At 36.6% G+C, this 14,053-nt stretch overlaps 1 protein-coding gene across 4 annotated transcripts in view; it reads left to right on the top strand.

Moving 5' to 3' along the window:
* STK17B (serine/threonine kinase 17b) overlaps positions 1-9,015 on the top strand; it is a 30,569-nt gene extending 21,554 nt beyond the window's left edge. For 3 of the 4 annotated variants that reach the window (XM_073306245.1, XM_073306247.1, XM_073306246.1), the window contains 2 exons: positions 4,175-4,354; positions 5,214-9,015. In XM_073306245.1, coding sequence (XP_073162346.1) covers positions 4,175-4,354; positions 5,214-5,496 — 463 coding nt within the window. In that variant the 3' untranslated portion in view covers positions 5,497-9,015. The remainder of the gene's footprint in view (positions 1-4,174; positions 4,355-5,213) is intronic. The other variant, XM_073306248.1, reaches the window with a different exon arrangement.
* Positions 9,016-14,053: the final 5,038 nt, after the last annotated feature.

The following is a 14,053-nucleotide window of genomic DNA, read 5'->3' as shown; positions in this document are numbered from 1 at the left end:
GTATATATGTTGCATTTAAAAGTTACTCTGCAGAAACAATATAAACCTTGTAGCGCTGTGCAGAAGAGTGCACTTCTTGTGGCTGGGTGTGGCATAGCAGCTCAGTCTTGTCTAGTGCCCCCTCTGAGTGATTGTTCTGGTCTTGTGTTGCCTGTCTTGTGAATTAACTCTCTGGTCAGGTCAGGCTCCACCCTTTCTGGGGTACAGAGTCCAACAAATAAAAATCTCATGTTGTCACAAGTTTTCAGCCCCAACATTACCTCATGGTCATCATACCCTTCTGGTTGTCCATATCTCTTTTTCAAGTTCTTTGTACCACTTTATCTGGTGTTTGATAGTGGAACCCAGGCCTTCCCTCTCCTCTGGGTTTCAGCACAGGGACCCTATAGTTTTTGAATATAGATACAGCTATACTTCTCTCATCCCCTGTTACCTACCTGAGCCTGTCAGCAGGTCTCTCCATAGCCTCTTTAATCTCACTCTTCTTGCAAGGCGCTCCCCTGGAATCCCCCAATAAATCCCAGTTTAAAACTATAAACTCAAACCTATTCCTGCCTTTAGGCTTGATCTTTCCTCTCTCTCTTCTGCTCTTTTCCTTGCTTTGTTCAACAGCTGAACATCTCCAAGGGTGCTCTCCTTGGAAGTCCAGATACTGCCTTTGTCAAGGCTTCCCCCCCAGAGCCTGGTCCACTCAAGTGGTTGGTGGGTCTTTACCTAGGTATCTTCCTAGACTTCTCTACTCTACTTAGGAGAGAATCCTAGGGCTAACCATCTCCTGGACTCTCATCACAACCTCTAGTCCCAGAGAGTTACTGCAGAGTTCCTCACTTTCTACCTACAGCTCCTTTCTGCTGCAAACATCTTCTGATTATAGTCCTCTCCCAGCATTTCTCCAGGTGGTCTTCATCATCAGTTAAGATCTACTCACCTGGCAGGTGCAGCCCACTACTAATTGGCCTCTCAGGCCTACATTAATCTTTTCATTGACCATCAAACACTGAATCTAGTATCTTATGCTATATACTAAAAATGTGGATTAATGTGAATACAGTTAACCAAATAGACGTTCATATCTCCAAATCAGCCTTATTCCTATACATGTGAAATGTTTTTTTAACAAAAAGAATGTTGCCCATGAATGTGTTCCAAAAATCTCACGTTTGTGAGTGTTACTTCCACCCCCTTTCCCTTCTTTCTCTTTCAAAGTTCGTAATCTAGAAAGCTAACTGCATTTGCACATCTTCATGAATATTAAGAAGTTCTTATTATTTTGATCTCGTTCCACATAGCTTTACCGCCTGTTATTTTTCTGGAGTTATTTTACATATAATTTTCTCCTGAGCCTGGAGCACATTAAAGGCAGCAATAACAACCTCTTTCCTCATAATTTTTCATTGTGTAAGTTTTTTTCTGGGCAACTCCAAATGTGCCCTAGTATAGAAGTCTTTCCTCACACCAAGAAACCTCACCTGTTTAATTTTCTTATAAACTACATGGTGTGGAGTTCAACTTTACTTTCTCATGCCCAAACTTTATCTCAACAATACAATACTATTGTAGTATAGTAGCATATGTCTGTGTGACTAAGTATCCTCCTTCCACATTCTCCACAGCTCTCCACGAAACTGGAAAAACAAGTTTATTTTTTCTATTTGTATGAGTCACAACGTGGGAATCTTATGTGCATCTTTATGTTGCAGTGTGGGTTTCCACTTCTACCATGAATTTAAAAATGTTATGCTTCTGCTGTCTGGATTTTTAAATTTTTATACATAGTACTTGCCCTTCTTTGAGAGCTGGTCACTATGGGTGCGCACACACTCCATGAACCTTGGACTGACAGTTCTTCAGTGGCAGTGTGTGTTGGTCCAGCCTGAACCTTACATCTCTTGCTGTGAACCGATGGCCTCATTGGCAGCACAGACCAACTGCCTCTGCAGTTCTTTTTCTACCTTTGGCTGTCTGGGATGGAACCTCCTGTAGCTTTGCCAGTTCAACTTTCTTGTAAAAAAAAAAAAAAAAAAAAATGTATTGTTAGTTAAGTTTCATATTTAGCGTACAGTCATCATTTAGATCATGGGGATCAGAGGTTCTTCCTCCCACCTTCGCTAATCCCCCAATGTTTGAGGCATTTATGCCCAAGGTCCAGGCTTCAAGTCTTACCTTTCCTGCCCTTGGGACGTCCCAGTAAGTGACCCACACGAGAGCTGCCTTTGCTGCCTAGGGGAGTCACACATCTCGTTAAGGTGTGACCTCTGCCACTCCTTCTGTCCCTGCACCAAGCAGTTCTGGGAGTTCAGACTTTGCAGGCACCTGGTGGAGCTCACCATGAAGCCTTGGAATCTTTCTGCTCCCTATCTCTTTGACTGGAGCTGCTGAGCAGTGCCCTGACAGAACACTCCAGCAGATCCAATGATTCCTCTCAAAAGATGAGGATAAAGAGAAGACCCCCTCACAGGAAGGAGGGAAAAACATTCCATAAGTCCTGTTAAGAAGGAGGCAGCTTCCCTCCTTGCCTTGGGACCAAGTGAGACCCTCTGCCTTGGAGCTGGAGCTCATGGGGATCCCAGGGGAGCAACAACAGTACCAGGAGTGTCTAGTGCTCCAAAACGGTCTGAAAAGGTGTGCTAGGAACAGTAGGAACGGATTGCCTTTGACAGCATATCATGCCAGAACAGTAGCTGGCTATTGGTCAAATGCATTTACTTTATCCTCCAAAACTATGTAAAATGTGAACTACGGGGGATACAATTTGCTGTAAAAATCGTGTTTAGAGTGGGGAGGTAAAAAAAAGGAAATTTCTCTTATTTTAAGAATAAAGAGCAAAAGAGTTTCCTCTTTCCTGCAAGATACATTTAAAATAGGTGCATCTTTTAAAAATTGGTAGGGTATTGGATCTATAGCAATCTCTTAATTCAGCTACACAGTCCTTTTGAATCAGGAAATGAATATCCAGTTTCTGGCAAAGGAAATGTCATAACTACTGAGGAATTGCTCCATAATCTGGGGTAGAAAGTAGTGGTAATATCACCCAGGCAGGGAGAAGCTTCTTTAGGTATTCTATTTCCACAGCACTAAGACTCAACTTCGTGGTAAGGACAGTCTTGACATCCAGGCCTTGCCGTAGTGGCAATTCATAGTCACTGCACATGAGCAAGTTTGAGAATGACTCTAGAGGTTAGAACACTCACCTAGGATGTAGGAGACCTGCTCCAATGACTTTAATTTATAAAAAGTGGAACAGCTTCTACAGGAGAGATTGAGATAGACCTACACCAGAATATTCTATAGTGCAGTAGCCGGGGTACTGTTCTGCAGTATTGGACAAAAAGTTCAAATCCCTTCTTCACATCAGTCTTCCATATCCCCAACCACTGAGCGAAAAGTTATATGGAAACCACCACCACTTTTGGCTAATATGTGAGTCTTCCCTTCCTTTTTGTTAAAATACCCAAATTCAAAAGGAGAAACTGAGCCAGATCAAACCAAACACTGAGTTTTTGACTTGCTGAAAAATTTGTTTTTTGTTTTTGACCTGAACCTAAACTTTTTTTTTAATTGGAGTTGCTAGTGAAATGAAAGCCATGATTACCCAGCTGTAGTGTAGTTCTATGCTAAATAACTTTTGTATTCAGCAGATTGAATACTTTTGATTCCCTCTAATGCTTTCTTGTACAATTGGGATAAAGGTGACGTAACTGTGGGATGATGATGTGTCTGGACTTCATGTGGGTTGCTAACCACATTCCTCTTGTGTGCCTGTATTGGTGAATTCAAAACAAAGCGTTAATGTTGATTTTGGAAAACACACTCTATCCTACCCTCCAAAGTAGAAGGTAATTGAGTGATGGCGGCTGCAAGAAAGAAATGGCTGGAGCAGATTTAAGTAGCCGAGCAACTTTCACTCTTGACTGCTAGGAAGAGCAAGTGGCATACCAGCAAAATCACTTAATGCTCTGAATGATGCATTAAGAAACACATATCAGGTATTGCATGTATATGTAATCAAATTGCTTAGAACTGTGGCTTGCTTTGGTTCTTTTGTTGCCAGTGGAATGAGAAATAACAAGGAACACTGACCATAGCACCAACGATAAAGGGAGATAATTCATTTTGCTGTCTATTTTACTTATAATTTAGGACGAAAGATAAATTACATCTTGTTTCATTTCAGGAATATTGGTGTAATCTCATATATGTTGCTAACTCAAGAATCTCCATTTGTGGGGGCAGATAATCAAGAAACTTTCCTCAATATCTCTCAAATCAATGTGGAGTATTCAGAAGAAACTTTTGCATCAGTTTCATACCTGGCCAGAGACTTCATTGAAAAACTTCTTGTCAAAAACCCAGAGTAGGTAGCAGATTCTTCGGTGCATCTTTCTATTTGTTTGTAAGCATCTGACAAAGCAAGGTCTTGATCCTGATTGGGGACTTTGGGTGCTACTGTAGTATAAATGTGATAAGACCAGTGACCATTTAACATAAAATTGTTGGTTTTCATATGGATACATTCTATGTGGTATAAATATTTAGAATGTGCTGGATTCAAATGGAAAATCTGAGTTGACCAGTGAGATCCCAATAATGGAAATTCTGTTTAAATGTTGAATTGTAAAGTTATCAGATATTCTGACTGTATATCAGATTATCTGGTGGTAATGTCCGATTGTAACTGACTTTTCTATGTAGTAAGATGCTATTTGCTTAAAAGCAATTTTACTTCAAAAAATGCCATCATGACTTCCAAATCAAATTTGCTCAACTTGCAAATAAACTAACTGCCAGATCACATGCTCGGTCTTGAATATATTTTTTGCGTATGCATTGTAAATAATAGTTCTGCTGGCCAACTTTTACCTATAAGTAAATGATCTTAAGATGTGGAGGGCAAAGTTTGACCCGCCATTTGCATTTTGGTTAACAACTCTGAAACCTGAGCTAAACTAGAATCCAGGTAGTCCTCTGTAGTTGTGTTGGCAGTAAGAAGGCAACAATCTGAGGATGCTGTAAAATTGTTGCCCTTCCTAATACTTCCTAATACTTGGAGACTTCACTCTCCAAGGCTGTCCATCTTTCACATGTCCAAACTCTTGATTTTTTTGTTTGTTTGTGAAATAAGCTGTGCATTCCATATAAGAGGTTAGTACTTTCACTTATTTAAATAAAAGAGCTTACTTTTGATTTTCTTTTTTTTTCTTTCTTTTTTAAAGGGAAAGACCAACAGCAGAGGCCTGTCTCTCTCATTCTTGGCTGAAACAAGGAGAATTAATGTTATTGCGTAGTCCTGAAGAATCTTCCTGTCCTTCTTCAATGCAGGAACACACAACAAAGTGTTCAGAGGAAAGGAATACTAAACCAATTTGTAATAGTACCTGCAGTGACCGAGCAGATAAAGAGAACATTCCAGAAGACAGCAGTACAGTGTCTAAACGTTTTCGGTTTGATGATTCATTGCAACATCCTCAAGACTTTATGACAGACTTAGTATGTTAACATATGTCTGTCTGTGCAGGTTCTCTGAACTGAATTTAGGATTCTAATCTATTCCAGTGGTGAATATTGTGAGATTATGGCTTGTCCATTCGTGCAGCATGGTTATACTGAAATGCACTTTCGAGTGATCCTCTGATGGGTACTTCCTTTCATGTCCATTGCTGGCAATGGCTTTTACTCCTGAGAAACTGGAATTCTGTCATCAGGGGAGAGCCTTATGTTTTGAAGGCGATTTAGTTGAATATATTTGCACTTTTCAAGTTTTAGTCCAAAAAATGTTTAATATAATAAAGTAGAGAATAAAAATGTAAAAACTTTTGAATGTTAATAAATGGACTCTAGTTAAACAACTTATAAAAATGCTCAAGACAGTGATCTAATAATATAAGCACATTTTTGTGACTAAGACTTGATAATGGATTGAAGCAGAGAAATTGAAACTAATAATTTCTGACAGCCTTTCGCTACAGTGACCGTGCCATCATTTGTTAACTAAGCATTTAAAATCAGCAGAATATTGGGATATATTGGATGCATTCAGCAAATACTGTTTACTTAGAATGTTTAGCTGTGGGTAAGGATAATCTTTCTGCCTTAGCTGACTGGTTACTTGTGGATAGTGTACTGCATGTGGCAGGTACTTTTAATATGCTAGCATAAATATTTCTGGAATACTAGAATAGAATAAGGGTAGGTTGCCAGTCTTATTGCTGAAGATCCTTGCTTCATAAACAAATCTAATTGTAAGAGTGTGAAAAGTCTTGCACTGAAGTGCATATTGAAACAAGTGTACATGCTCAAAAGTTGTCTCCATATATATCAGTCTCCATATACATATATCTGGATTGTATTGAAATACAGATTGCACAGTAAACTATAAATATTCCAATACCCATAATAGTTTAGTGTACATACCTCTTAAAAATCAGAGATGATGAGACTAATAGCAGCGCATAGTCATTTATTGCCTGTGCATCCACATTAAGGATGTGTTAAAAAGCTGATAGATGTGGGATGGAGAGTGTGTTAATTTGCTTGCATAATTTTTACAACCAAACTATTTTTCCTCAAAGTACTTACTCATGCTGAGAAATTGGCTGCAAAATTTCAGAATTAAAATTCAGAGCTCTGGTTATATAAATCTATCAATTTTTGAAAACATTCTGTTTTGTACTCTCCATCTTACAAAAAATAAAGGCAGGGTTTTTTAGGTTTTTTTTATTCCTCTTGTTCCCATGCTCTTGAAAAAAACCACTGCATTATGCCAAGTTTCAGGTTGGAGCAAATGTTGATCAGGTCCTAACTGCGTTTATTAATAGTGTGAAAATGGGAGCCTTTTCGGATAGGGAATGGAAGTAATTAAAGCTTTTTGAAATATTATGAAAGTAAATGGCACTTTAAACTATTTCCTGGATCTTCGAATCTGCATAGCTTAGACTAAATCCTCCTCAGTGTGGATGTCTCATTTGTCTTACATAATGAGAATTGTGATATTTAGTTAGTTGCAAGATGCTTCCTCAAATGTGCATTTTGATCCTGTCATATTTAAGCAATTTCTCGTTAAAATTCAAGAGAAAATATCAAACATTGAAATAATGTAAATGCTCATTTTATTAATATGTAATAAAATGTTGTATTTTAAGTACCTTTATAACAAGAGGATGGAATAAAAAATATTTTAAGCAATTTGTATATTAAATCCAACTTAACAGACAAATGAGTCCAATAATGCTCTCTTTACTTGGTTAATACTCCTGTTGATCTGAATGGAAGTTCCAGCTGAGTAAAGTTTGCAGGATCAGGCCTTAACTTTTTATGTGTTAAAATCCAGTCTTTTCTGTTCTCTTTATAAAGACTGATATCCATGTGATATTGTTTTTAATACCAGTATGTGTTCAACCATGAACAAGCTGAGCTACCTAGTTATTAGGGGACTCCACTATCTCATCTGTACATATTAATGTTATGTATACATTATTCTTTTCTATGAATCGATAACTGAGAAATAAGTCGACTTTGTGGAGGCAGTTAATAAACAAGTTAGGGGTTTTTTTTGTTTTTTTTTTTTTAAATTTTGGAAGGCCTTGCTTTTACCCAATAGTTTTAAACTAAGGTATTTCTATCTTCTTCTCAGAAGAACTTAATCTAATTACAGTGTATTGAAATAAAAGTATTTTTATACATTCAGAATTGAAAGTTCACTTAAGATGAAGAGAAGAAATGTCAAAACAGTACAACAGATTCAGCTATAAAAAGTTGTTTACAAAAAATAATTGTAATATAATCTAAACTGTCCAAATTACTGCTAAATTCTTAATTTTAAAACTGGAATCGCTCACACATTAATATTACTATTTCTTTTAACATATGATACAGGTTATGCAAAGTATAAAGTCATAACCATATATACCAGCACTTTAAACAAAATACAGGAAATATTCCATAAAGAAACTTTCCACCATGATATTTGATAAATGTTTACATTTGTTACTGTTTTTTTCTGGTCTTAAGTTATCTTTTAAGTTTGAATAAGTGAATTTTGGTTTTATCCAATAGAGCTTTTTCAAATTTTGTAAACATCTGTATTTTTGTATGTAAATTCCAATATAACTGGAGCCAGAATTTTAAATTGTTTGGATTAATATAAATGTTTAATTTTATAAGAATTTTGTATTGTGCATGCCATTATTTTCTTTAACATATGTAATTTCATTTAAGGTACAGTTGTTCTTTGGTAGCCCATTGTGCTTAGTGTCATGTTATTGGGGACTAGTAAAAACAGAATGTAAATGGTCATAGTAATATTTTATTAAGATAACTGATGTAATTTCTATGCAATTCCTGAATTATTTTGTATAAACAAACATTTTGTATTGAAATGTGACTTTATTCAACAATTTGTACACATAGTATTTTCTAATCAGAAAAAGTGGCTTTCCAGCTAATGTCTTGTGCTCTGTGTAAAGTTCATCTGATAAGTTAGTGAATGTAGCATTTTGAAATGCCACCACATCCTTACACTTATTAATTTCATATCTGGAATGCTGCATACATTTGAATCTGGATTAAATCTATGAGGGGAAAAAAGTGTTTCTGCTTAATGTACATGGAGGGACAGAACTCTTGTCCTTTTATAGTTTAATTTTAGGTGTAAAATGTTTAGAGGAAAGGAGAGGCATTTTAAAATATTATATAAGAAAGAAATGCTGGTGTTCAGGTTTCATTAGTCTCTCTGTAGAGAACCAGCACTATGCCAACCAGCTAAAGAGAGAAGATAAGAAGCAAAATGAGTCAAACACATGAAATGGGCCAGTCCAAATATTAAGTGTCTTGACTTAAAACACTAACCCAGTGGTGATCTGCATACCTCAACAGCATAAGATAAACAGGTATGTAATATCCATGTTGTTTATTTAGCAGATGGTTGTCCTTTCTAAAGGCTGTAAACTCCTTAAAGTTAAGTTGAATGTTAATAGGCTGATGGTCTAAAAATAAATTATACTCTTCTAGAGAACTTCATATATTGTGTGTGTAATAAATGGGTAGTAATTCACTAGTACAGGCTGGATACTGCAGTTGCTACATAAAGATCCCATTGACATAAGTGTTGTTCTGTTTGTGTTTAGAACGTCATGACTGAGTTGTGTGTTCTGTGAAGGGAACAGTATCCCCATGTATTTGTTTTGGCATTACTGCAGTATTCACTTCAACTCTCTCAAATTTTCTGCCCATAAAACTTTTATCCAATGTGCTTCATATACTAAAAACAAAATCCTATTTATTAAATACTCGTTTCCCCCATTAGTAACATAGTAGAACTAATTTTGAAATAAAACAAGAATGGTGAGTCTCCGCTCTGATTTTGGTCTCCCTGAGAAATGTGATGTTAGCAGAATAATCTCTGTTCTAGGTGGCAATTGGTAACTCTGTAAATTCAACCACAAATGTTTTGCTAACTAGAAATTAATTGTATAACATTTTCAGAAACCCATAGCAGAGAGAACTGGTTAACAAGTTTGCTGGACTCTGTGCTGAAAGAAGTCGGGGGAAATTGTGCCTTTATTTCTGCCAGCTATCAAACTTGGAAGTGCTTCTTTGCCAGCTCTGTATATTAGACAAATGGATAGCCTGCTGTACTGATGAACCATTATATAGAAAAATTCACATATTAATTTCAATATAGAAAAAGCCATAAATATGTAATTTTGAGTTGAATTATACAGTGACAAACTGTAAATGTGTAAGATATATCTTAGAAAACTTTGATTCAGAAAACTTTTATTAAACCTTGACATAAGCTCTAATAAGTCAATAGAACTCCTCCTAAGTAAGGTTTCCAGGATCAGGCCTTTGCTGTGACAACACTTCAAATTGTGGTTTCTTTTAGAGCAGAAGGAAAAACACAGTGAATTCCTGACCCCAATGAAGACCTCAGAGGGTCAAAGATTTTTACCCTTGAAATCTTGGGAAAGATTGAAGTGCAAAACTTCTCTGGCCAGGAGTACATTATCACAGGGCAGAATTCAGCCACAATGATCAATCTAAAATTCCTGTTAAGATGGTTACCATCAAGTGTTCATTCTAAGACTCAGTTCAATATTTATATTTTATCTAATCACAATCCAAATAGCCAAGGGTATTTTTAAGAGATGTTGGCATGGACAGACTTTCTAGGTAGTTTTATAGTGAACATTACCATGTATCAGCATGCCTGACAGAATTATACAAGTAAGCTTCCATGTCTTCTCTTCCTATTCTCCTTTACTAGCATGGCTGGGGAGGGTGGGAGGAGTACACTGTAGAAATGCCGTTGTAAAGAGAGATTTGGATGGTGCTGAAGGTAGTGATTTGTAGTTGTTCAGTACCTTCTGGGAGAGAATTCTATATCTGTGGAAAGTTGGCCTGGATGTGAGCTGACAATTTAGAGATGGAAAGTTCTATATCCCATAACTAGTCTCTTGAGCTTTCCAGTTCCTTCCTGTGGAGCACTCCGACAGAGGTTAGGAAGTGGGAGATTCAATCTACAGCACCTGGTAAGGAAAACTACTAACGGACATGAAAATCTCAAGCACCATACTAATAGCACTTACCTTAAAATCCAGTACCATGCTCCTACATTTTGCAAGTGAACATTTCATATGTGCCCATACACACTGAAACACACTCAATTTCCATACCAAAGCCCAGTCCCTAGCTCATGAATGATTATTTGACCAATTCTCTAGTCATGCTCACTAGCCTGTGAGTCACTTGTGTAATATAACTATTCCAAATGTATACTGCTAAAACCTTTTTCACATTATGCTGCATATATTCTTGTGTGTGAACATTATGTAGTGTTAGAGATTTACTGTAATTATAACCTCTAGTATGGCTCATCTCATCTTTGCCATTTGGACTATTTCTAATTCTCATTCTGCTCTACTGCAGAGAGGAGCTAATGGCCTTTATGGATGCAAGGATATGAGGGAATTAATTCAAAGATGTTTTTACAAAGCTGCTTTAAAAAAAAAAATCTGGTATGAGGACAAATACACTGAGCAATTAATTGCTGGTGTAATTCTACTGAAGCTGATAAAGTAACAACAGTGACTATTTTTGTCCTTTATTTTGGAGACCCAGCAGAGCCAGTGTGGTAGCATACGTCAAAGTCAGAATAAAACCCTGTAAAATCTAATGGTGTACTTGGCTAAATCACCAGCATTAAAATGCTGGCTGGATTATTGCCCTATACTGCTGATGATTTAGATAAGCAGACCTTCTATTTTGTCCCTTTATAAACCCCCTTGCTGTCCTATGTTGCATCTGTGATGTTCACTTGTAGATAAAGGGCCTGATTTCAAAAGTGCTGAATCTGCAGAGTTTCTATAGATTTCGGTCAGAAATGCAGGTGTTCAGCATCTCTCACAATCAGGCACCAAATCATTTGACAGTTTACCCATGCAGTAAACATTGGGCCATTCCCCATCCTTCCCTCCCTAGACTGAATTGATGTAAATCAAATTGCTCCCATCTGAAATGAGTCTCTCCTAAGTTTTCAGAAATGTCCCTTCCATAGTGGTCTGTTTGCTGACACCAAATTTCCAAAAGTGTGAATACACACTAGGAGGGCTACATTGTACTACAGAAGCCACAGCTGATTCACTGAGATATTAATGGAACTATTAAAAATGAGGTTCAAGGATTTTTGCACAAATATGGGATCATTGTTACCAAAAGTGTGAGTGTATCTCTCCCTTCTCGTAGAAGAAGGAAAATATGACTGCACTGAGTCACTGCTATAACTTGATTTTGATTGCAGTCTCTTATTCTCAGAATTGTTGAAGTTTATTTGTAGTGTTTGTGCAAGTATGCGAAGGGTTTGACTTTTGTAGATAAGGATGCAATTACTTATGTGATATATAGTCCTTCCTACCATTATAAAGCAATTTTTCAGAAATATGATTGTGCAAAACAAACATATTTCATGCATCCATTCAGTTTTCAGTTTTACCGAGTTTCTATATACAGTATATAAATATTGCATGCAACTTTAACCTCATCATCTCCCTACTTTGCTGTATAAAACGAGCAAACAATCCTTGAACTGAAAGACCATGGTTACCAGTTGCTAACGCACCAACCTTTCCATATGTAATTTCCTGCATGTATTATGATTTAAAGTGATAGTTTAATGGCTGTTTGAAATTCTAACTTCATTTAATTGAACTTTGGAGTTATGATACTATACACAATGTATATAAAAGTCATGCCTGTTATTTTAACATAAATCAACTCAACTGTTAACTTCAGATTATTAAATCCCTTACTTGACTTTTGGTAACAATGATCCCATATTTGTGCAAAAATCCTTGACCCTCATTTTTAATAGTTCCATTAATCTCTCAGTGAATCAGCTGTGACTACCATATTGTGAACTAAAGTTCTAATGGGATATGCACATGTAGCTCAGAGATAAAATTCATTGAATAAATGAATATGCACCATACTGCTGGCATAAGGGTAGCTAGAGGGCTACAATTATGGAAGTGTTCTTACCAAATGATTTGATTTAATTCAGCTTGCTACATTAACTTGCACTGAATGGATTCAATAAGTGGAAACGCTACTTCATTTCCCCCTCCCCCACTAAGGATCTGATATGACAAAGTGCCAAGTGCTTTCAACTCCAACTTAAGGCAGGGAGTTTAGGGTGCAGCTCAGCATGTCACAAGGTGTAGCTCATGAAAGCTCATGCTCAAATAAATTTGTTAGTCTCTAAAGTGCCACAAGTACTCCTTTTCTTTTTGCGGATACAGACTAACACGGCTGCTACCCTAAAAGGTGCACTCAGTAATCTGAAAGAATAGACCATATGAAAGTTACCTTAATATCTAAATGTAGAGTAAACCGCATTAAAAAACCAAAAACACAAACTTCGACTGTGTGAAAGATCACTTTAAATATGTGAAAACTTAAATTTAGGGACTAGAAATAATAATTTAGAACAACAGTTACCAAAATGCTTGTATATTCACTTAAACTATTTTCATGCCATACACAATAGTGACTCTTACCTTACTGGGCAAATTGGAGTCTCTTTCTGAAGTACCCACAAATCTTTTGATTTTTAACTTTAGTTAATATAGTCAGTTTGCCCAGTATGTTTAAAAAAAAAAAAACTCTGGAAATTACTCAGATGAAGTGGGCTGTAGCTCAGGAAAGCTTATGCTCAAATAAATTTGTTAGTCTCTAAGGTGCCACAAGTACTCCTTTTCTTTTTGCGAATACAGACTAACACAGTTGCTATGCTGAAATCTCTCAAGAACAAGAATGTAGTGTAAAGAAATTCCAAGAGGGGCAGAGCATGTGCACTAAGGTAAGTAGAGATGTGGGTGCAGCGATCTGTTTTGTAACCCTAGGCAGTTTGGGTGTGATTTGCAAAAGCATCTAAGTGATTAGGAGCACAATTCACATTGAAAGTCAAATGACTTAGTCACTTTAAAAAAAAAAGAAGTCTCACCCTTTGTGTGTTTTTCAACATCATAATTTTCCCAACTCAGTAGTGCTACTGGCCTGCAAACTATCTAACTAATGAAGCAAAGAACAAAACTGAAAATAAGGTGTTTTTTTTTTTTAAAACAAAATCCAAGACCAAAAATTGCCCTCTTCATTGGGTGTTGCAGACACCTGAGATATAGCTGATGCACTAACATCAGAGGACCATATTATTAATTTGCAAAGCACAGCTGTGGGTGTGCATATTATTTTAAAGATAAATAAAAATAAAAGGTCTCTGTCTCAAAGAAGTTACAACTTAAATTTCTAAAAGAAATAAGACAACAAGAAGGTGGTGGGAGAAATTTGGTAAACAAAATAGCCTGGGAGGAGAAACTGAGATATAGAGTACATTTTTTAAAGTTTCTAAGTGACTTAGGAGTTTATTCCTTTCAGTTTCAATGAGACTCCTGTGTAAAGGGCACAAAAGAAATGTAAGGTTCTTATATAACCCGAGTAGGGCCAGCTACAATCTAGCTTTATATTCGTTGTTTATTATTAAAGTCCCAAACATGTCTAA

Source organism: Lepidochelys kempii, chromosome 11, assembly GCF_965140265.1.
Source record: "Lepidochelys kempii isolate rLepKem1 chromosome 11, rLepKem1.hap2, whole genome shotgun sequence".
NCBI classification, from domain to species: Eukaryota; Metazoa; Chordata; order Testudines; family Cheloniidae; genus Lepidochelys; species Lepidochelys kempii.
The sequence above is the reverse complement of the archived record's forward strand: the minus strand, read 5'-3'. Positions and strand labels throughout refer to the sequence as shown.